Source organism: Lynx canadensis, chromosome D4 (genome assembly GCF_007474595.2).
Source record: "Lynx canadensis isolate LIC74 chromosome D4, mLynCan4.pri.v2, whole genome shotgun sequence".
In the NCBI taxonomy this organism is placed as follows: domain Eukaryota; kingdom Metazoa; phylum Chordata; class Mammalia; order Carnivora; family Felidae; genus Lynx; species Lynx canadensis.
Window position 1 is genome coordinate 73,277,288 of NC_044315.2, and position 21,293 is coordinate 73,298,580.

General features: G+C 48.4%; 1 protein-coding gene and 1 long non-coding RNA gene across 3 annotated transcripts in view; one reads left to right on the forward strand and one right to left on the reverse strand.

Moving 5' to 3' along the window:
- On the reverse strand, positions 1–8,162 carry RNF183 (ring finger protein 183). 2 transcript variants are annotated; one of them, XM_030293574.1, is made up of 2 exons: positions 7,938–8,162; positions 1–610 (listed from the first exon to the last, which is right to left on the reverse strand). In XM_030293574.1, the coding sequence occupies exon 2, from the start codon at positions 571–573 to the stop codon at positions 1–3; it is 573 nt and encodes a 190-aa protein (XP_030149434.1). In that variant the 5' UTR covers positions 574–610; positions 7,938–8,162. The 2 variants fall into 2 exon arrangements, with proteins under 2 accessions (XP_030149434.1, XP_030149435.1); XM_030293575.1 differs by lacking the exon at positions 7,938–8,162 and adding an exon at positions 1,307–1,624.
- The window catches only part of LOC115499529, a 25,563-nt gene continuing 7,452 nt past the window's right edge, over positions 3,183–21,293 (forward strand). The window contains exons 1-2 of the long non-coding RNA XR_003964186.3: positions 3,183–3,573; positions 16,597–16,790. This is a non-coding gene — a long non-coding RNA (uncharacterized LOC115499529). The remainder of the gene's footprint in view (positions 3,574–16,596; positions 16,791–21,293) is intronic.

Here is a 21,293-nt window from a genome sequence, read left to right on the forward strand (position 1 = left end):
TCATCCCACACTCCAAAGGAACTGCTTAGTCCAAAAGACGGAGAAGATGAGCAACAGGGTGACACTGAGGATGACAGCCATCAGGTAAGCAAAGATCCGGAACTGAGGGTTGCGGAAACACTCCCTCAGAGAGTAGTGGCTGGGGACGGGAATGGGCAGAGACCTGGGGGAAGGGCCTACGTCCTGGGGGAGCCCAGTTTGGCCCCCGGGCTCAGGGCCTAGGTCCAGCGTGTAAACCCGGGGCTGGCGCAGGAAGTAGCGGCTCTTAGGCTGGTCCTTGAGACAGAGCTGGTGGCCTTCCAGGATAACATGGTGGGGCTCCAGGCGAAGCAGGGTGAGCACGGCAGTATCCGTGGGCAAGTCCGTGACAGGCTGCCCAGAGGCCAGCACCGTGGGCTGGCGACAGAGGGGGCAGAGCAACCGGCGCCGGGCTGGAGTCACCAGGCTGAGGTGGGCCAGGCATTCCACGCAGAAGGAGTGACAACAGTCCAGCACTTTGGGGGTGTGGAACGTGTTGTTGAAGGGGTTCCAGCAGACAGGGCACTCAGGCTCCCGGCCCTGCTGCTCGGCCATCCTCAGATCGGACACCGCGAGGCCTAGTAGGAATGTCCTGGAAGAAAGGGCAAAGGAGCAAAGGGACACCCATTGAGCCCCATCCTTGTGCCTGGCCCTAGGCAAGGAGTCTGTGTGCTGTTGAAAGATACTGTCACCCACATTTCACAGATGAAAAACTCAGCAATTTGTTCCAGACCACCCAGTTCCTAAGATGCAAAGTCCGGGGCTCCTGCAGCATGCCTTCTATCAGGGCAAAGGCCTGAGCCACCCCACTGTTAACAAGCTGCCCCTGGAGGAGACTGCACCCTGGCTCTGGACACGGATAAAGTACTCCTTGTGTTCCATGTGATCACCCTTGGCTCCTCAGACTCCAGGAAGAGGGAGGGGAACCAGTCAGTGGTTTGTGTTACAGGGCAAATACTTCCTTCCCTGCGGCCTCAAATCCCTGACTCGTGCGTGCAGAGATGGCCTTTGTGAATCCCCCGGTCTGTCCCTCTGGGGACAAATGCCAGGCCCTCTTTCCCTCCTCCCACTGGGCTATCGGGCCAACCCTCCAGAGCCCATTTGCCCAGTCTGCGCAGGGCACTGCACTGGCCCGGCAAGGGGGGCCCTGGCAAGGCTTTTCCCCTTGACCTGGAAGCTTAGAGACACCCAGGTCCCCAGATCAGCCCTTCCAGAGCCTCCTCCCAATACTTGGTCTCTCCTGGCTCCTCCTCCCTCCCTCTGTCCCGGGAAACCCCAGGGCACCCACCTGGGCTTCCTTGGCACTAGGTCGGGCAGACTACCTGAAGGACCTGAGGCTCCGGTCTCTCCCTCTCCTGAATCCACAAAGCTTCGGGAGACGGCCTTCCCTCCACCAGCCGCCAACCCCCGGGCCCGTCTCCATGGCAGCACACACAGCACCTGGAGCTGCCAGGGGGCCCGGGCTGCGGCCTCCTGAGCACACCTGCCCGCGGCAAAGGCCACGGAGCCGCCTGGGTGGCGGAGTGGGGAGGTGGGGGACCAGAGTTCCCCCAGGGCGTGGCACACAGTCAACCCTGGAAGCCAAGCGTCTGCAAGATTGTGGGCGGTCTCTTCAAGACCTGGGATCCAAGACCTGGGAAGGGAGGGGTGGCGATTTCCTTTTTCTAGATTGTGGAGGGGGTAAGTGAGCCTCTGGGCTGCTTCTTTCCCGGGCCCCCATTTCTTTCCTAAAGTGGCCAAAGCCTCCTCCACACACAAAGGGGCTGCCTCCCCTGTCCTTGGGCTGCTACGATGTTCACCTGCTACACAGTCTAAAATCTCTGCACATCCTCTCTGGTCCCCTTCTGATCATTTTTTTTAAGTTTTTTGTTTTTGTTTTGTTTTGTTTTAAGTAATCTCTACACCCAATGTGAGGTTCAAACTCACAACCCGAGATCAAGAGTCGTGTGCGCCTCCTCCTGAGCCAGCCAGGTGCCCCCTTTCTTTTCTTTTCTTTTCTTTTTTTTTATGTTTGTTTATTTTTGAGAGAGCACGCACCAGCAAGGGAGAGGCAGAGAGCAGAGACAGAGGGACAGAGGATCCGAAGGGGATTCTGTGCTGACCGCAGTGAGCCCAATGTGGGGCTTGAACTCGAACCGTGAGATCATGACCCGAGCTGAAGTCGGACACCTGACCGACTGAGCCACTCATGCACCCCAAGACGCCCCCTTTGCTGATCATTTAATGTGCCAGGTAGCTGCAACCATGCAAGTCTTGCTGCCATCTTTGTTCTTAAAACACAGCCAACCAGCCTGGCAGGCAATGACCGCTGAGATCTTAGAGTCCAAAAGTCGGCCATCTCTCCACCCTTGGGGACTTAAAAGGGGGAACCAGGAAGGAGGACAGTTCCAGCCCTGCTTCCCCATTTCAACCAGAAACACCTGGCTTTTCCCATATCGATCGCTTGAATAAGCTGAGTGGAGCTGCTGAGGGGAAGAAAAAGTTTAAGAACCATTTCTCCATCCTAACCATTCACTTTGCAGACAGGAAGCAAGAAGTGACTCTCACCCAAGGTCTCCCAGCTCGTCAGTGGTGTCACCCAGTGGTGACACTAGAGCTTCCAGCTCACCACTATGCTGCTGCTTAAAGACAACACTCGTCCATCAGTTCACCTGCCGGGTGCGTGTTAACTACATGGTAAGTGTTTGCATCTGGCCCGGGGATTCCTCGCACCAGGAGTCTCTCGTGGCAATCCAAGAACCACGCACGGGGCTTGGGGGAACCAAGTCTCCCTTGTGCGCCTCACATGACACCATCTGCCCTGAGTTGAGACCTGAAGCAAAACCTGCTTACACTCTCTTGTCCATAGCTTCCTGCTGTTCTCTCTTCTGTCACTGCTCTGCGTAGGGAAGAGGAAACAAAGGTATGCAGAAGGGGGGGTGGAACAGTCCTGGCCGAAGCCGGGAGAGTTTACCAAGGATAATGCCTTCCCCTGTGGACCATTCATCCATTCTACAGTTACTAAGTCATTTAATGTTTATTTCATTTTTGAGAGAGAGAGAGAGAGAGCACAGGTGGGGGAGGTGCAGAGAGGGAGGAGGACAGAGGATCTGAAGCCGGCCCTGCACTGACAGCAGAGAGCCTGGTGTGGGGCCCTAACTCACGAATCATGAGATCATGACCTGAACCGAAGTGGGGGTGCTTAACTGACTGAGCCACCCGGGCGCCCTTACAGTTAAGTTATTGAGCCCTCACTGCGCGTGCCCCGGAGCTGGGCACTGGGGAAATGATGACTGAAAGAGGCGTGGCTTTGACCTCGGCATTTAGAGTGCTAGGAGGGAAAAAGCTGACTAATGAGTAGTGGGCAATGACTAAACCTACCATTTTACTGCACGCTATAAAGGACAGAAAGGAAAATGGGTTTAGGGAACAGGCTCCCTAGGAAACCACCGGGGGAAGGTTTCTTCAAAGAGGTGGTGTGAAAGCTGAGTCTGAAGGACAAGAAACCAGCCGCGCAGCGCAGCGTGGAGGAAGAACACTCCGGGGCCATGGGAACAATGAGTACAAAGCCCCAAGGTGAGAAAAGCCTCTGCCAGATTCAGGAAGTGAAAGGAGGTGGCTGAGTGTAGTGGGTGGAGCTGGAGCAGGAAAATGGCTCAGGATAAGCCAGAGGGAAAGCCGCAGGCCCTGGGGAGCTAATCTGGATTTCGTTTGGAGGGATGGGGGAGGGGGGGGTTCATCCTATTTCCATTTTATTTTGTTATTTTTTTTCCAATTTCCATTTTAAAATCACTGTTGCAGGGGTGCCTGGCTGGCTCGGTCAGTAGAAGGTCGATCTCTGGGTTGTGGATTCTGGCTCCATGTTGGGTGTAAAAGTTGCTTAAAAATAAAATATTTTTAAAAATAAGAAGGGGCGCCTGGCTGGCTCAGTCGGTGGGCGGCCGACTACAGCTCAGGTCATGATCTCACGGTCTGTGAGTTCGAGCCCCACATCGGGCTCTGTGCTGACAGCTCAGAGCCTGGAGCCTGTTTCCGGTTCTGTGTCTCCCTCTCTCTCTGCCCCTTCCCTGCTTGCTGTCTCTCTCTAAAAAAAAATAAAGGAGAAGAAGAAGAAGAAAAACAGCATTCCAGCTGCAGAGCAGACAACAGACTGAAAAGGACAGAGTAGAAATGCAAGACCATGAGGGACTTTATCACCAGGCTGGGGTGGTGGCACTTGATGTAGGCCAGGCCATGGCAGAGAAGGTCAAAGGGATGGAGGAAGAACTGTCTGTGGAGATGAAATCAAAGGCACTTTCCAAAAAGCAGCAGACAGCGTAGATTCTGGAACCATGTTGTTCAGGCTCATGACTCCAGATGCGCTGCTTATTAGGGCTGTGCTCCCAGTTGAATTGCTTCACCTGTGTCTCAATATCTTTTTTTTTTTTTTTAATGTTTATTTATTTTAGAAAGAGAGAGAGAGCACAAGTGAGGTAGGGGCAGAGAGAGAATGAAAGAGAATCCCGAGCACCAGAGCCCCAGTCAGGGCTCGAACTCCCAAACCAAAAGATCATGACCTGAGCCAAGATCAAGAGTCAGCTGCTTAGCCGACTGCACTACCCAGGTGCCCCCTCAATGTCTTCTTCGGAAAAGGAGGCTGAAAGTAGTACATCAGAAGAGAAGGCTCTTAGAGCCTGGCATCCGGCAAAGACTACGTATGAGGCGGTTGGCATTATCCCTGCAAATGGATTTGAGAGAAAGGTCAAGCCTCGCCATGAAAAAGGTTCTGTGTTGAGCTTTGAGGGGCTCTGAATTCCAGAGTGTGTATGAAGAAGACCTTTAGTACTTATCAAAGCCTTAAAATGTACATGGCCTTTGGGGCACCTGGGTGGCTCAGTCAGTTAAGCGTCTGACTTTGGCTCAAGTCATGATCTTGCGGTTCGTGAGTTCAAGCTCCCTGTTGGGCTCTGTGCTCACAGCTCAGAGCCTGGAGCCTGCTTCAGATTCTGTGTCTCCCTCTCTCTCTCTGCCCCTCCCCAGCTTGTGCTCTGTCTGTCTGTCTGTCTGTCTCTCTCTCTCTCTCTCTCTCTCTCTCTCAATAATAAAAAAAGAAGGCACATGGCCTTGATTCAGAAGTTACCCCACTGGGCATCTGTCCCATGGACATTATCAAGGACTTCTGCTAAGGCTTGACTGTAGAGATGCCCATAGAAGCACAGCTCTAACAGCCTAGTATGGAAAACTGCTTACTCATTCAATAGTGGAACGTCAATTAAAGATATTCTGCTCTATCCCCGTGAAGAGACACTTTGCAGCCTTTAAAATGATGTGATAAAACATCTATTAATGTGGAAATGTTTGTGATGCCATTAAGCAAAAAGAAACAGTAATAAAACCCTATCATGACTGTATATCCAATATATGTATGCAGTGGAAGAATTGTCTGGAAAAACAAACACCAAAATGTCAACAATGGTTATCTCTGGGAGTAAGATTATAGGTGTTTTTTTGTTTTGTCTTAAATTCTCTCATCTGAGGGGCATCTGGGTGGCTCAGTCGGTTAAACGGCTGACTTCTGCTCAGGTCATGATCTCGTGGTTTGTGCTGTCAGCTCAGAGCCTGGATCCTGCTCTGGATTCTGTGTCTCCCTCTCTCTCGACCCCTCCCCCATTTACATTCTCTCTCTCTCTCTTTCAAAAATAAACATTAAAAAAAACTTTTTTAATTCATCTGAAAATTCTTTTTTTTTTTTTTGAGAGGGAGCAACTGAGGGAGGGGCAGAGAGAGAGAGAGAGAGAGAGACAGAAATGCGGCTCACCTGGGGCTCGTGTTCGCCTGAAGCAGGGCACGAGCTCACCCGATGCGAGACTTGAACTCGCAGACTGTAAGGTCATGACCTGAGCTGAAGTCAGATGTTTAACTGAGCCACCCGGGCGCCCTCTCGTCTGAAAACTCTAACTTTACTACAGTACAGTGAACTTATATTACCACCCTTAACGATCTCTCCCGTGCCCCCAAAGCAGACCTACATTTTCTGAAGTCCCATGGCCAAAGCCGTAAGAGGCCATTCAAGAGTAGGAATGATTACTGTCGCATGAGCGCCTGGGCCCTTATCTGCCAGGGTCCCCTCAGACATCCACTGTTGTTCAGAGGATCAGCAGGTGAGAGGCCAGCCTCTCTAGGACAGATGTCGGCCCTGTGTCGGTGTGTCCACCCCCAAGGCAGAACATCTCAGCTGCAGTAAGTCCTAGACAGCACCCCAAAGGCATCACCGTGGTCTGTGACCAAGTCAGCCAAATACTGCCTGTAGCGTCGCCCCGAAGTTTTTGCCCTCAAGAGGAGAGAGTTAAGAACTAGCATTTTTACAGGACTTCACAGCTTACGAAGGGTCTCGGTCCTGGCTAGGATCTAAGTGTAGCAACTCACATCTCGATTTTATGATGGTCTTTTACAACTTTTTTCCATCTGATTAAGGCCATTGGATTCTTTAAAACCACCCTGTGAAAGGAAGCAGGATCGGGAGTTGAAAGTGTATGGGCTTTGGAACCAGACTTATTTGCTGTGTGGTCTTAGGTAAATGGCTTATGCTCTCTGAGCTTCATTTTTCTTTGTAAAATAGGCTAATAATCCCGCCTTTGAGGCTTGCCTTGTGAGAAAGGGATAATAACTATCATGTGCCCAGCAAAGCACAGCAGGGGCTCAGTATAGTTAGCATGATCATTTTCTTTCTTCCTCCTTTCCTTCCTTCCTCCCTACCTCCTTTCCTTCCTTTTTTACTGTTTATTTTTGAGAGAGAGAGAGACCATGCGCATGGACTCACGCTTGCACGCGCACAGGGGAGGAGCGGAGGGAGAGAGAGAGAAGCTTCTTTTTTTTTTTTTTTTTTTAAACGTGTATTCATTTTTGAGAGACAGAGAACAGATAGTGAGCAGGGAAGGGGCAGAGAGAGAGGGAGACAGACTCCAAAGCAGACTCCAGGCTCTGAGCCGTCAGCACAGAGCCCGACGCGGGGCTCGAACTCAACAAACAGTGAGATCATGACCTGAGCCGAAGTCAGACACTCAACCGACTGAGCCACCCAGGCGCCCCGAGAGAGAGAGAGAGAGAGAGAGAGAGAGAGAGACACTCAACCGACTGAGCCACCCAGGCGCCCCGAGAGAGAGAGAGAGAGAGAGAGAGAGAGACACTCAACCGACTGAGCCACCCAGGCGCCCCGAGAGAGAGAGAGAGAGAGAGAGAGAGAGAGAGACACTCAACCGACTGAGCCACCCAGGCGCCCCGAGAGAGAGAGAGAGAGAGAGAGAGAGACACTCAACCGACTGAGCCACCCAGGCGCCCCGAGAGAGAGAGAGAGAGAGAGAGAGAGACACTCAACCGACTGAGCCACCCAGGCGCCCCGAGAGAGAGAGAGAGAGAGAGAGAGAGAGAGAGAGAGACACTCAACCGACTGAGCCACCCAGGCGCCCCGAGAGAGAGAGAGAGAGAGAGAGAGAGAGAGAGAGAGACACTCAACCGACTGAGCCACCCAGGCGCCGAGAGAGAGAGAGAGAGAGAGAGAGAGAGAGAGAGAGAATCTTAAGCAGGCTCCACACCCAGAGCAGAGCCCAACTTGGGGCTCGATCTCATGACTGTGAGGTCATGACCAGAGCTGAAATCAAGACTGGGACACTTAACTGACTGGGCCACCCAGGTGCCCCAAATTAGTACGATAGTTTTATACCCATTTTATAGGTAGGGACGCCAAGGCTCAGAATGTGAAGTGGCTTAAAAAAGAAAGAAAGAAAAAAAGAATGTCAAGTAGCTTAAGACTTCACAGCTGAAGAAGGGCTGAGCTTGAAAGATGGTCCCAGGAGCCCTTTCTTCCCAGGCCGCAGCGTTCACGTTGGCCGACGGCACTGCCTCTCAGGGCTCTGGGACCCTGTGTCCCACCCGTCCTTCCGTGCCCCTCTCTGGCTCCTTACCTGCTTCCTCAGAGTCCCCTCCGCCTCCTCCTCCTGTCCCCAGTGTGGACCCTGCAGCGTGTGCTCTGTGCTCTAACTTCTCTCGGCCTGGTTTCCAGGCAGTGGGGGGCGGGCCTCATTTGCATGGGTCTCTGGCAGCTCCTGACCAGGCTCTGGTTTTCGTCCTCCTTCTGATGACTTTGGACTGTCGGCGCTCACAGGGGACAGCCTGGGAGCTTTGGTTTTCTCTTCCGCCTGTGAGTCACTCTAGCTTTTTCTCTGAGGGGGTCAAAGTCCCTCACCCTTGCAGACCTCTGCTCTGTCTTGATTTCCTGTCACAACTGACTGTTCAGCCTTGACTCCTGCCCAACCTTACTTGGAGGGAAGGCAGGATATCTCTGAAGCCACTTGTCCCTCAGCCCAGATAACTACCCCCCCCCCTGCCCTGGGCCCCTACAAACCGAAATACAAGGGGCTCTTGCAAAATATTAAGGAAAAGGCAAATCATCCAACAGAAAAACAATCAGGGGGCGATTATTTAAGCTAAACGTGAAGAGACTGCGTCAATCAAGTCAGATGTCTGGCTCAGGGTCAAGTCCTTGCTCAGAATCCAGACTCTACTCACTAGCTGTCGAGATGAGCAAACAGTCTTCTCTAAGCCTCGTTTTGTCACCTGTAAATGGGCATCATAATTTTACCTGCTTGATCTGCAGATGACATGAAATATCACTTGGAGGGTTCACAACACACAGGAAATGTTAACTATGGCTCTTATGCCGATAGGATCTGGAAGATCGCTGAAGGGAAACACGACGGGATACGCACATAACTGCTCAACCTCATTTATAATTAGAGAAACTCAAATTTAAATAAGACACTGATTTGGGGAGCGCCTGGGTGGCTCGGTCAGGTAAGCACCCGACTCTTGGTTTCAGCTCAGGTCATGATCTCACGGTTCACGAGCTCAAGCCCCACGTTGGACTCCGTGCTGACAGCAAAGAGCCTGCTTGGGGTTCCCTCTCTCTCTGCCCCTCCCCTGCTCATGCCCTCTCTCTCTCTCTCAAAATAAATACATCAACTTAAAAAAAGGACACTGGTTTTTTAAAGGGACTCAGTTTAAGATTTGTCAGTCTGCTAGGGAAAAAAAAAACCCGCCACTATTATTAAAAGTAATAATGGTAGTTTTCTGGGTGTTTTACTGAACGCTGTGATCTGTGACGGCGAATGCCCCCAGCAATCCCAGGGAGCACAGTGCCTGGCGATACGGGACACAGAAAAATCCGTGACTCTTCCTTATTCTTCTGCAGATAAGGAATCTGCAGCTCAAAGCAAGGAAGGGATTTATTTGCCCAAGGTCTCATGAGAACCACTTAACAGCTGGGCTTGTAAATGTGGCTCTGAAATCTGTGCCCTTGCCTTACCCTCTCCTCAGTGTAAGACGCCTTTTCTGGCCCCCTCACGGTCTGTGTACTCAGACTCCTCTAACTTTATTCCTTTACTGACCTTTTCCATAGGCTTTGGAGGATAAACAAATAAATAAATGTCTTTTTCAAAATTTTTCATGTTTATTTTTGAGAGAGAGAGAGAGAAAGAGCGAGGGAAACAGAGGATCTGAAGTGGGCTCCATGCTGACAGCAGAGAGCCCAATGTGGGGCTCGAACTCACGAACCACGAGACCATGACCTGAGCCTGAAGTCAGATGCTTAAGCGACTGAGCTACCCAGACACCCCTAAATAAATGTCTTTGGTTGGCATTGTAATCAATTGTCCTGGTTGCATCATTTTATGTTTCTAAAATTATTTTATTTTAGAATAGGTAACATATTCATGTGAAAGATTTGATTTTGTGGTGAAAATGTTGTGTTCTTCTCCAAGCCACCTCAATGCCCTGAAAATTAAGGTTACTTAACAAAAATTTTTTTTTCAGTTTATTTATTCATTTTGAGAGAGAGCAGGGGAGGGGCAGAGAGAGGGGGAGAGAGAATCCCAAGCAGGCTCCATGCTGTCAGCAAAGAGCCTGACGTGAGCTAGAACCCATGAACCGTGAGATCATGACCTGAGCCGAAATCAAGAGTCAGACAGTTAACCGACTGAGCCACCAAGGTGCCCTTGAAAATTAAGGTATTGTACTGTCAGTTTCTTTTGCATCTTACCAAAGAAATTTTATGGCTGCGCAAACAAAACTCCTTTGGTAAAATGGCTACGTGTCTCTTTTCCTCCTCTTTACGCAAATGTGCACATGATATACACCGTTCTGCACTTTGCCTTTTTCACTTAACAATGCACCTGAAATATCATTCTGGATTAGTACCTAAAAAGCTTGTTTTCAGTTTTGTAATGGTTGCATCATATTTTATTGAATGAGTCATAAATTACCCAACGATTCCCCTACTGATCTAATCCCTTCATTTTAAATATATAAATATTAGTTGGAGGGACACCTGGGTGGCTCAGTCTGTTAAGCGGCTGACATCGGCTCAGGTCATGATCTCACAGTTCGTGGGTTCAAGCCCCGCATCGGGCTCTGTGCCAACAGCTCAGAACCTGGAACCTGCTTCGGACTCTGTCTCCCTCTCTCTGCCCCTCCCCTGCTTGCTCTCGCTCACTCTCTCTCTCTCTCAAAAATAAATAAACATTAAAAAAATATATATTAGCTGGAAAAATAAATGCCAAAATGTGGGATTTAGATTAGCCTAGAATTGTGTGAAATTAAAGCTGTGGACTCCAGAAAGTTGCCAATCCCTAGGAAAGATCTCTAAGAAATTTTCCTCTTTCTGAGCTGGAGACAGAGGGAACTCAGGTGTGCCTGGAAGGCCTGAGGTCCCTGTCAGCTCTACAATTCCCTGCTTTTAAATTTCACTGCTGGTTAACCAAGGGTAGTGGAGATTCAAGACACTGATTCAGCCCAAAGGATCTGCGTTGTGTTTGACAGTTTGGAAGCTATGCTTTTTGGTTTGGCAGCATTCGTGCAAACCATGAAGAAGTTCATACACTTTGACCTAATAATATAATTCCTCGGACGTGCCCAAAAGACATCTGTGACATGGAGATTTATAACATGAAATTTATAACATGAAATAACATGACATGGAGATTTATACCATGAAATATACATTTGATCCTTCTATTCCTGGCACAGAGTTCCTAAATCCCTTGGAATTTCCTCAGTGATGGGAACACTAAACATGTCTTTTGTTATGTGAATGAGAAAACTTTTGGAAAGCGCCCAGGCAACCTAAAGGTGGCTCGTTGCCAGGGCAACCAACCTTGTAATCTTGGGGTTGGAACTTTCATTCCAGCCTGGACACCCACCCCCTGAGAGAGGAGAGGGGCTAGAGATGGAATTCAATTGCCAGTGGCCATGATTTAGTCAAACATTGCTCTAGTGAGGCCTCCATAAATCCCCTAAAGGATGGGGTTCAGAGAGCTTCTGGACTGATGAACACAGGGCAGTGCCGGGACAGGGCGGAGAGGCTACATGCCCCGTCCCACATGGCCTGCCTGCCCTGTGTGCCTCTTCCATCAGGCTGTTCATCTGCAGCTTTTATAGAGATAAAAGCCACAGGCCTTTACATACCTTCTATAATAAGCCCGTAAGGATAAGCGGATGCTTCTCTGAGTTCTGCGAGCCACGTTAGCAAATTAACCAAACCCGAGGTCGTGGGAACCTCCGATCTATCTGTAGCCAGTTGATCAGAAGCCTGGGTGATGAGCTGGACTTATAGTTGGTTTTCTGAAGTGTGTGTGGTACTGGTGGGGACAATCTTGCGGGAGCGAGCCCTTCACTGTGGGAGCTGACGCGATCTCCAGCTAGGTAGTGTCACAATTGAGCTGACCCGTGGGACATCCAGCCGGTGTCTGAGAACTGCTTGGTGGTGGCGAAATATACACATGCGTTGGAATTAGTGTCACAATCAGAATATGCCTGTGTCTTTTGGTTAAGTGAGGATGTTCATCGAAGTTTTAAGTTAAAAAAAAAAAAAAAGATTGAAAGAAATATAAAAGCCCAACTATAGGGGCGCCTGGGTGGCTCGGTCGGTTGAGTGTCCAACTTCGGCTCAGGTCATGATTTGACGGTTCCTGAGTTTGAGTCCCGCGTCGGGCTCCGTGCTGACAGCTCAGAGCCTGGAGCCTGCTTTGGAGTCTATGTCTCCCTCTCTCTCTCTGCCCTTACCCATTCGTGCTCTGTCTCTCAAAACTGAATGAACGTTAAAAAAAAAAAAAAAAAAAAAGCCCAACTATAGCACATCAGTTGAGTAGAAAACTACTTTATCACTTAAAATGATGTTGTAGAAAAATTATTACTTGTGAAAATGGTCACGACATGTCGTATATGGAGGCAGGAAGGCAGTTTACAAAATGGTGTGTGTAGTGTGAGCTAGATTGTGTAAAACAAACTATACATAAAGACTGAAAGAGGGGCGCCTGGGTGGCTCAGTCAGTTAAGCATCCGACTTCAGCTCAGGTCATGATCTCGCGGTCTGTGAGTTTGAGCCCTGCGTCAGGCTCTGTGCAGACAGCTCAGAGCCTGGAGCCTGTTTCAGATTCTGTGTCTCCCTCTCTCTCTGACCCTCCCCCGTTCATGCTGTCTCTCCCTGTCTCAAAAATAAATAAGCATTAAAAAAAAAAAAAAAGACTGAAAGACCGTGAGGCAAAATGTTGTATCTCTCGGTGATAAGCTCGCTGGCGGTTTCATTTTCTTTTCATTTATATTATTCTAAGTTTTTATCAGTGAATATGTATTCCTTTCATAACAGGAGAATTCACTTGGAAAATCAGTCAGCCAGAGTTTTCTGCAGCCAGGAAATCCAGAACTTATAAAGAAAAACAGGGGGGGCATGTAAGTAATCAGTCACGGTGTTGCAAGCATTGAAATAAAAATAAAATAAACCAGGGTCCTTTTCCGGGTCACTGATTGTCTAGTGAGCAAATGCATTATCACAATGTCTCCAGGTGGTCAAGGCTAGGGAGTACTTTGCAAACAGTGGAAAGTTTTTTCGGGAAGATACCCAGGAGAGAGCGAGGCATCTGAGGAATCTGAATTGAACTGATTTAGTTCATGCTTGGGGGGGTGAGGTCAGCCAACCAGAAAAGCACCTCATCTAAGCAGTACCTTGGAACCGGATGAGTGAAGAGTCATGAGACTTGGTGCGGTCCAGCCAAGGTCGGCAGTGGAGGCGCAGGGTGGCATGGCTCCATCTGGGGAGGAAGAGGCAGCAGAAGGCAGTAGAAGGGCAGGGGAGGGTGGAGAAAAGGCGGTAACGAGGCAGGTTTTGGCCAGGTGAAGAGGGGTCGTGTTTAGTGAGGGCAGGGCCACCTCTCTCCATGGGGCACTACATTATCATCACTCAGAGTCTTGCCTCAGATCCATCCAGAGTTTGGGACGGTCCCAGCGGGAAGGCATCACCCGGAGATTGTCCAAAATGCAGAGCTCAGGCCGACTCCAGACCTGCTGTCATAATTTGCCTTTTTACAAGACCCTTAGGAGATTCAGAAACATGCTAAAGTATGAAGAGTACTGATTGAGGACAAATATCCCCAATAGATGCTCCTTGGCTCTTCCTGATCATATTCATGATCCATTACATTCAGATCCCTGAAGACTTCCCAAGGACATGATCCCAAGGATATATCGTGGACAGGGCTAGGTGAATCCCCACCTGGGAGCCGGCACGCCCCACCCCTGCCTCAGGCAGCATCTCAACTTGTTTTTACAAGGTCACAATCCCTTATACAAAACCCTTGGAGCCAGATGTGCTTCCGAATCCGGATCTTTTCCTATTTTAGGACAATGATATGGCATATTTACGGATATATTAAGTAACTCTCCCAGTGGGATCTGACACAGCACCCTGGGATCACATGCTTTAATATTCTGCAGTTGATGATACCAAAAAGAAGAAACAGGATAGGGCCAGGTCAATTTTGGTGCCAAATTTAATGAAAAAAAAAATGTCTTCAGAGTGCAGGGATTTTGGAGTTGTGGATAAGGGTTGTGAACTATTTTCTTATTTTCTTTTTAGCATGTATCAGATGGTTAGAAATACTGAATGGGACCACTTCCCGGTATTAGCTAACCTCGGACTTAGTAGGAACTCCAAGATCTAGCTATTGTTTCAAATATAAAGTAGTTCATACACTTCTCATCAAGCAGGTCACATCCAGTGTTGTTATTCCCGGAATCCACAGGGTTCTGTGAAGAGCAGTTGGATTTGGGGGCACCTGGATGGCTCAGTCAGTTAAACATCCAGCTTCCACTCAGGTCATGATCTTGTGGTTCGTGAGTTCAAGCCCCGCATGGGGCTCTTGCTGCCGTCAGCGCAGAGCCCGCTTTGGATCCTCTGTCTCCCTTTCTCTCTGCCCCTTCCCTGGCCCCTCCCCTGCTCTCTCTCAAAAATAAATAAAACAGGAAACAAAAAATGAGTGAAATGAAGAGTTGATCCCAGCTACCATTAATGTGACATGTCGGAGCTGCCGCTGGAACTCGAACTCGGGGCCTCCACGTCCTGGCCCTGTGCCTCCCTTCCCCTGCTTTCCCCGGCAGACTGCGCATGAGCTCTTGGCCAGCCTCCCCGCCTCAGTCCCCAAGCAGAGAACAGTCTCCAGCTGAAGGATGAGGAATAACAGGCCTCCCACATGTGCCTCCCGGTATGTGTAGGAACACGGAACTGAGATCGGACGGTTCTCTGTCCACCTGCGCTGTGAAGGAAGCATCTCATCTTTCCATCCCCCAGACGTTCAGCCCCGTCAGGGTGGGTGGTAGAAATTAGCCCTCAGAAAGTCCTTGGGTCAGTTAGTCCAAGCACATTGAGTCCTCACACTTATTCTGAAGCCTTCCTCCAGGTAAGTCCTGCCAGGAGGACAGTGCCAAGGAGCTGGCTGGAGGCTGTTTGTACCAGGAAAGTCCAAGGAGTTCCCGGGAAAGTCTCGAAGGCCTCCTCCGAGTGCCAGGAGAGACGCTCCTGGGCCAGGGCCCCTTCCGCTCTTAGGATGCTCCGCTGATAACACTGGCAAAGGGACCCTTTCGGAGGCTCGAGATCGGGAAACCGGATGTCTGCCTCCTCTCTGCGTCTGCAGGCATCATCGCCGCTCCTCCTGGGGCCCCACAGTCTCTCACTTTTCTCTGCAGCCCCTCTCCCTCATCTGTGGTACAATCTGTATCTGTGTTGTTCCCCTTCTTTTGCGGGAGTTTATTTTTTAACTCTTTCTGTAGTAAGTGTTCAATGCAGAAAAACCTAGAAACTCACATGAATGTAATAATCCTGACACTTAGGAATAATGCTAGGGGCTCTGCCTGAATCGTGTACCGATCCTGACGACAGCTCAGTGGGGATCGATGCTATTACTGTATCATTTCCGTTACACGGATGAAGGCACAAGGTACAGAAAAACTAAGTCACTTGCCCAAAGTTGCCAGGAAAAGAAGTGGCAGCCTGGGATTTGAACCAGCAGCCTGGTGTCGGGAGTCCACACCCTTAACCGCCACGACCGCCACGCCTCTTTATAAGGATTTCAAATGTGATTTTTAAAACTAATTATTATAAAGATAAGTGATACCCGATGAACTGTTTTGTAGCCTTTCTCTCACTTATCTTTCTACATCACAAAATACTCTTCTAAACCTTTTCTTCAGAATGAAAGTAGTCTTGTTTTTGATTGTAAAAGCAATAAAGGAAATAGATTGATGTGTCTCCTTGTACATGCACTGTCTCTGCAAGGACACACAAGATGCTGGTAATAGGCAGACATGGATGAGAGGGAGCCGGTTTATCCTATAAACTTTTAAACGTCCAACCCTTGATCTTGGCTCAGGTCATTATCTCACGGTTGTGAGATCAAGCCCTGCATTGAGCCCTGGGCCAGGCTGAATATGGAGCTGTTTAAGATTCTCTCTCTCCCTCCCTCTCTCTCTGCCCCGCCCTTCAAAAAAAATAATAAAACTGATTTATCCTCATTGCAAAACAAAAACAAAAACAACCAAACAATATAGTAAGGCATAAAGCAGAAAATAAATTCATCTTTAAACTCAATACCCAGAGATAACACCGATACATTAAAAAAAAATTTTTTTAATGTTTATTTATTTTTGAGAGAGAGACAGAGCACAAGTGGTGGAAGGGGCAGAGAGAGAGAGAGAGAGAGAAACACAGGATCCAAAGCAGGCTCCAGGCTCTGAGCTGTCAGGCCAGAGCCCGACGCCGGGCTTGAACTCACGAACCGCGAGACCATGAGCTGAGCCGAAGTCAGACGCTCAACCAACTGAGCCACCCAAGCACCCCTACACCGGTACATTTTTACTCCATTTCTTCCAGACCTTTATCTATGAATGTACAGACACGTACAGATTTATTTTTACCCAAATGGGACAATGCTGTGTGGTGCTGTTTTGTTACCTGTGTTTTTCAGTTAGGGCAAATCATGGACGGCATTCCATGTAGCCTCATTTCAAATGTCCTCATGGTTGTTAGTTATGTGAAGTTGGCCGGTTTCCACAAGATTATTTCTGAATGAACCGAGAGAGCCAGTGTCTGGGCAAGCAGTGCTGGCTGCCACCAATTCCCATCACCCCAAAGCTGGGCTCTGCACTTTGATGCGTTCAGACCCTGGGGAGACAACCGCTGAGAAAGGATCAGACTTTCCTTCTGTTTGTGATGTTTAACTGACGTCATTTATTCCATAGGTCCAGACTCTTCCTACCTGCCCCCGTCCCTCGCCTTCAGGCCCACCACCACCGGGACACCACTGAAAGCAGTGGTGGCCAGGGCTCTGGCCGGAAGAACCAGTCCACAGGTCCGAAGACCCGAGTTGCCACGTGGGTTCTGCCACATGCTGTGTGCTCCTTGGCAAGTCATTTTTCTTCTCTGCAGAACGGAGGTAATATACTCCACACTGCCTGTCTCACAGTGTTGTGTCATTGGAAGACTCAGGTGAAATTATGATTGTGAAAGTAGTATATGAAATATAGAGCACATACGTCTCTGTATTTGAGAAAATGAGGGAATCCTGGATTCCGGGATGTATTACAATTCTTCACGGAAGTACTGGTTACTAGAGTGTGTTTGGCTTATGGAGAATCAGCAAGCTATGAACGTAAGGCATCTGAAATTATTTATGATTGCTATGCTTGAATTAAAAGTTAAAAAAAATATATATAGTGGCTTGGACGGGCAACTGGGTGGCTCAGTTGGTTAAGCGACCCACTCTTGATTTCGGCTCAGGTCACGATCTCGCAGTTCGTGAGATTGAGCCCCGTGTGGGGCTCTTCACTGACAGTGAGGGGCCTGCTTGGGATCCTCTCTCTCTCTCTCTCTCTCTCTCTCTCTCTCTCTCTGTCTCTCTCTCTGCCCCTCCCCCACTCTCTATAGCTCAAAATAAATAAATATTTCTTTAAGTTAAAAATATATACAGCGGCTTAAAAAGAATGAAGTTTCATTCTCTTTCATGTCACAGTCTAGCTGGTCAGGCTGGTGGAACAGCTCAGCATTTCAGGGTTATTCGGGGCTCCTTCTCTCCTGCTGTTCTGTCATCTTGTCCTCATCTGAATAGCTGAAGCTGTCCCTGGCGGTCTGCATTGCAGGGAGTGGGAAGGGACCCTGAGTGGTAACCCCAGACAAACACGTTCTTTTGGAGCTAATAAGGTAGAAGTTACACACATCACTTCCACTCACAGTCCACCGACAAGAACTTGTTCTCATGGCCGTGCTAGCGGGGGGATGTAGGCTTTGGAGGGCAGCCTGTGCCAAGAGGTGCCCACTCCAGGAAACATTAGCGGACTGCTGCATTTTTCAGGATGAAGCTTTTCTTTACTCATTCTGTTTTCAAAAGGCTATCCAGAAATAGTGAAGCTCCTTTTTCACCAAGTGACCTGAGTTCTATACTTGTAATTCCTATGTCAAAATCAAGGCCGTTTCAGACTGAAAACATGTCTCTCGATACCAGTGTTGAAAACATTACATTTCTGCCAGGAAGTATTTCTTCAATGACGGTAAAACTCAGAACTCCTGGGGAATTTTCTTTAATAATCATTGTTCAAGAAGATAGTGATATTGGGGACTTGATACTTTTGTAATACTGATGATATCTAGTGTATCATAATACTTTAATAGCTGGTAGCTATTTTATTTTTTAATGTTTATTTTGAGAGGGGGGGTGCAGAGAGGGAGAGGGAGAGGGAGAGAGAGAATCCCAAACAGGCTCCAAGCTATCAGTGCAGAGCCCGTTGTGGGACTCAGTCTCACAAACTGAGAGATCATGACCTGGGCCCAAATCAAGAGTCAGATGCTTAGTCAACTGAGCTGTCTAGGTGCCTCTATTTTATTTTTAAATTTTTATTTATTTAAGTAATCTCTATACCCCACATGGGGCTCAAACTCATGACCCCGAGATCAAGAGTCACAGGCTCTTCCAATTGAGCCAGCCAGGCGCCCCAGCTGGTAGCTATTTTTAAAAAATAATACTTTGAATACAAATTGGGACATAAATTATCTACATCCTAGATGCACTCAAATTGTATCTTTTCCAGATCATTTAAAAACTTTCGGTAAAAATAGGGGCGCCTGGGTGGCTCAGTCAGTGAAGCGTCCAGCTTCGGCTCAGGTCCTGATCTCACGGTTCGTGGGTTCGAGCCCCGTGTTGGGTTCTGTGTTGACAGCTCAGAGCCTGGAGCCTGCTTTAGATTCTGTGTCTCCCCGTTTCTCTCCCCCTTTCACATGCTCTGTCTCTCTCAAAAATAAATAAACATTAAAAAAAATTAAACTTTCACGGGGCGCCTGGGTGGCGCAGTCGGTTAAGCGTCCGACTTCAGCCAGGTCACGATCTCGCGGTCCGGGAGTTCGAGCCCCGCGTCGGGCTCTGGGCTGATGGCTCGGAGCCTGGAGCCTGCTTCCGATTCTGTGTCTCCCTCTCTCTCTGCCCCTCCCCCGTTCATGCTCTGTCTCTCTCTGTCCCAAAAATAAATAAATGTTGAAAAAAAAAAATTTAAAAAAAAAAATTAAACTTTCAGTAAAAATAAAGATCATCTTGTAAGATAATTTCAGCCACCAAAAAAAAAAAATCTTTTAATAATCATGACTCATTTTTCCTGAAATAAGTATATTTTCAAAGATTTTTTAGTAAAAGTTTATTTGTTTGTTTGTTTAGAGAGCGGGAGAGAGAGAATCCCAAGCCTTGTCAGTGCGGAGCCTGACGAGGGGCTCTGATTCATGAACCATGAGATCATGACTTGAGCCAAAACCAGGAGTCAGATGCTGAACCAGCTGAGCCACCCAGGCACCTCTAAAGATTTTTTAAAAAGTTTTTAATGTTTTTTTTTTTTTTTTACTTATTTTTTAGAGAGTGCAAGCGGGGGAGGGGGAGAGAGAGAGGCAGGTGGAGGATCAGAAGCAGGCTCTGTGCTGAGAGCGGTGAGCCCAATGTGGGACTCGAACTCATGGACCATGAGATCATGAGCTGAGCCGAAATCGGACACTCAACCAACTGAGCCGTCCAGGCTCCCCAAAGATATTTTATTTGTAAATAATCTCTATATCAAATGTGGGGCTCAAACTCACAATCTTGAGATCAAGGTTCACACGTTCTACCGACTGAGACAGCCAGGCGCCCCTCGGAAATAAATATATTTAACTTATATAAGCAAATATATAAATTTCTTTACATTTTAAATATATAATTGGTCAGACTCCAAGGGATTATCTGCTTTTCTGGAAAAAAAGGTCAACTGTCTTTGGAAAATTTCTTTGCATGATTTTACAGGAGCAGCCTCTAAAATGAAGTGTTCAGTGAATGTCCAAAGAACAAATGAATGCATTGTCGTAGTGTGCATCAGCTGAGAGTACCTGAGTAGGGCATGTGAGACTAAAAACTCCTACACAAACATTTGCGTTTATTAATCTGCTTGCCACTTAAAATGCACAGATAAGAATTTTTTAAGTTGAGCAAATGCGTAGAGCTCAGGGAAACAATTTTTTTTGCTAAGAGAACCCTGCTAATTCATCAGAGGCCTATGATTTCCTCACATGGACATCCCCTCTGGTCCTCTTCCCCGGGACCCCCTCCCAACCCACTCCCTTAGACTTCCTGACTTACCGCCCATCTTCTTCCCCGAAGAAAGGGTTAGCTGTAGCACTAGAAGTTCAGGATGTGCTAGGACCGTCCCCGAGACACCTGTGTATGGTTTCTGGGCACCTGGCCAGGAGGGTCTCCTCGGAGCCAAAAAAGTTAGTAACTGGTCTAGAAAATACACACACAGCGTCATAGTCTACGAATTTCTAAAATGAACTTTGTGACATCACACAATGACAAAGGAGTGGGAAGGAAAGTATTCTGGCTTTGAGTTGGGCAGACCCTGGCTCAGATCTCCGTTCTTCTCTTTCCTCTCTCCGTGTGTAACCTCGGGCAAAGGACTGAATGTTCTCGGGCCTCAGCTTCCTCATCTGCGACACGGGAATAACATGATTTGTGGCGAGAATAAACGTATCCAGACGGCTGTGGGTGCTCAGTGAAATAGCTTCCTCTCCCGCTATCCCTTTGTCCTTCCAGACCTCAAAGATCCGTAACTTAAGGAGTCGAAGGGAAGCCACAAAAGGACTAAAGGTTTAGAAATAAGATCTAAGGAGAATGGGTGAAGGAATGGTAAATGTTTTGTGAGGAGAGGAGAGTGTTCAGTCCAGACAGAGAGCAATAATTAACCATGGTTATCCTTTATAAGCGCCCGCTACCTTGCTTGGCATTTAATATAGTTTTGTTCAGTCCTCAGAACAGCACTGTCAGGAACGTGGGATTATTCGCTCCACATTATTGGTGAGGAAACTGCTATTTTATACACCCAAGTGCACCCAGCTAAATGGAGAAGTGGAGAGTCAAACTCAGGACTGACACTGCACTAGCTTAAGATCGTCCCATGGGGAAGCTGGCCCCAAAGAGGAACAGGAGGGAGACGAGGAAGATGGCTGTCATCTCTTGGTATCAGGGACAGGCAGGGGCCAGGGAAGACAAGTACAAAGGCTTTCTTTGGTTGGGACTCATCAGAAAGGGAATCCCCAGGCCTCTGTTGCCTTATGTGTGGACTCGCCTGATGGCAGGAGGGACTCTATCCTCCGTGAAGGAAATGGGCTGGTGAGCACCAGGCTGGGGACTGATGTCTTGGGGGCCACACAGGCTGACCTGAGCACTGTGCCCCTCCTCACCCGGGAGGACTCACTAGCTAGCACACGGTTGAGTCCATCCCTCTGTTTTCTCTATGTTCTGTTGTTGTTGTAAACTCCCCTTTGGCTCACGCTGGCCATCCCCAAGAGTTTATACAAAACTAACTAAAAATATTAAAATGTACAAATGAAATTTGTTGTAGCCTTAATCTTGGAACCTCTCCATTTTCTTTCT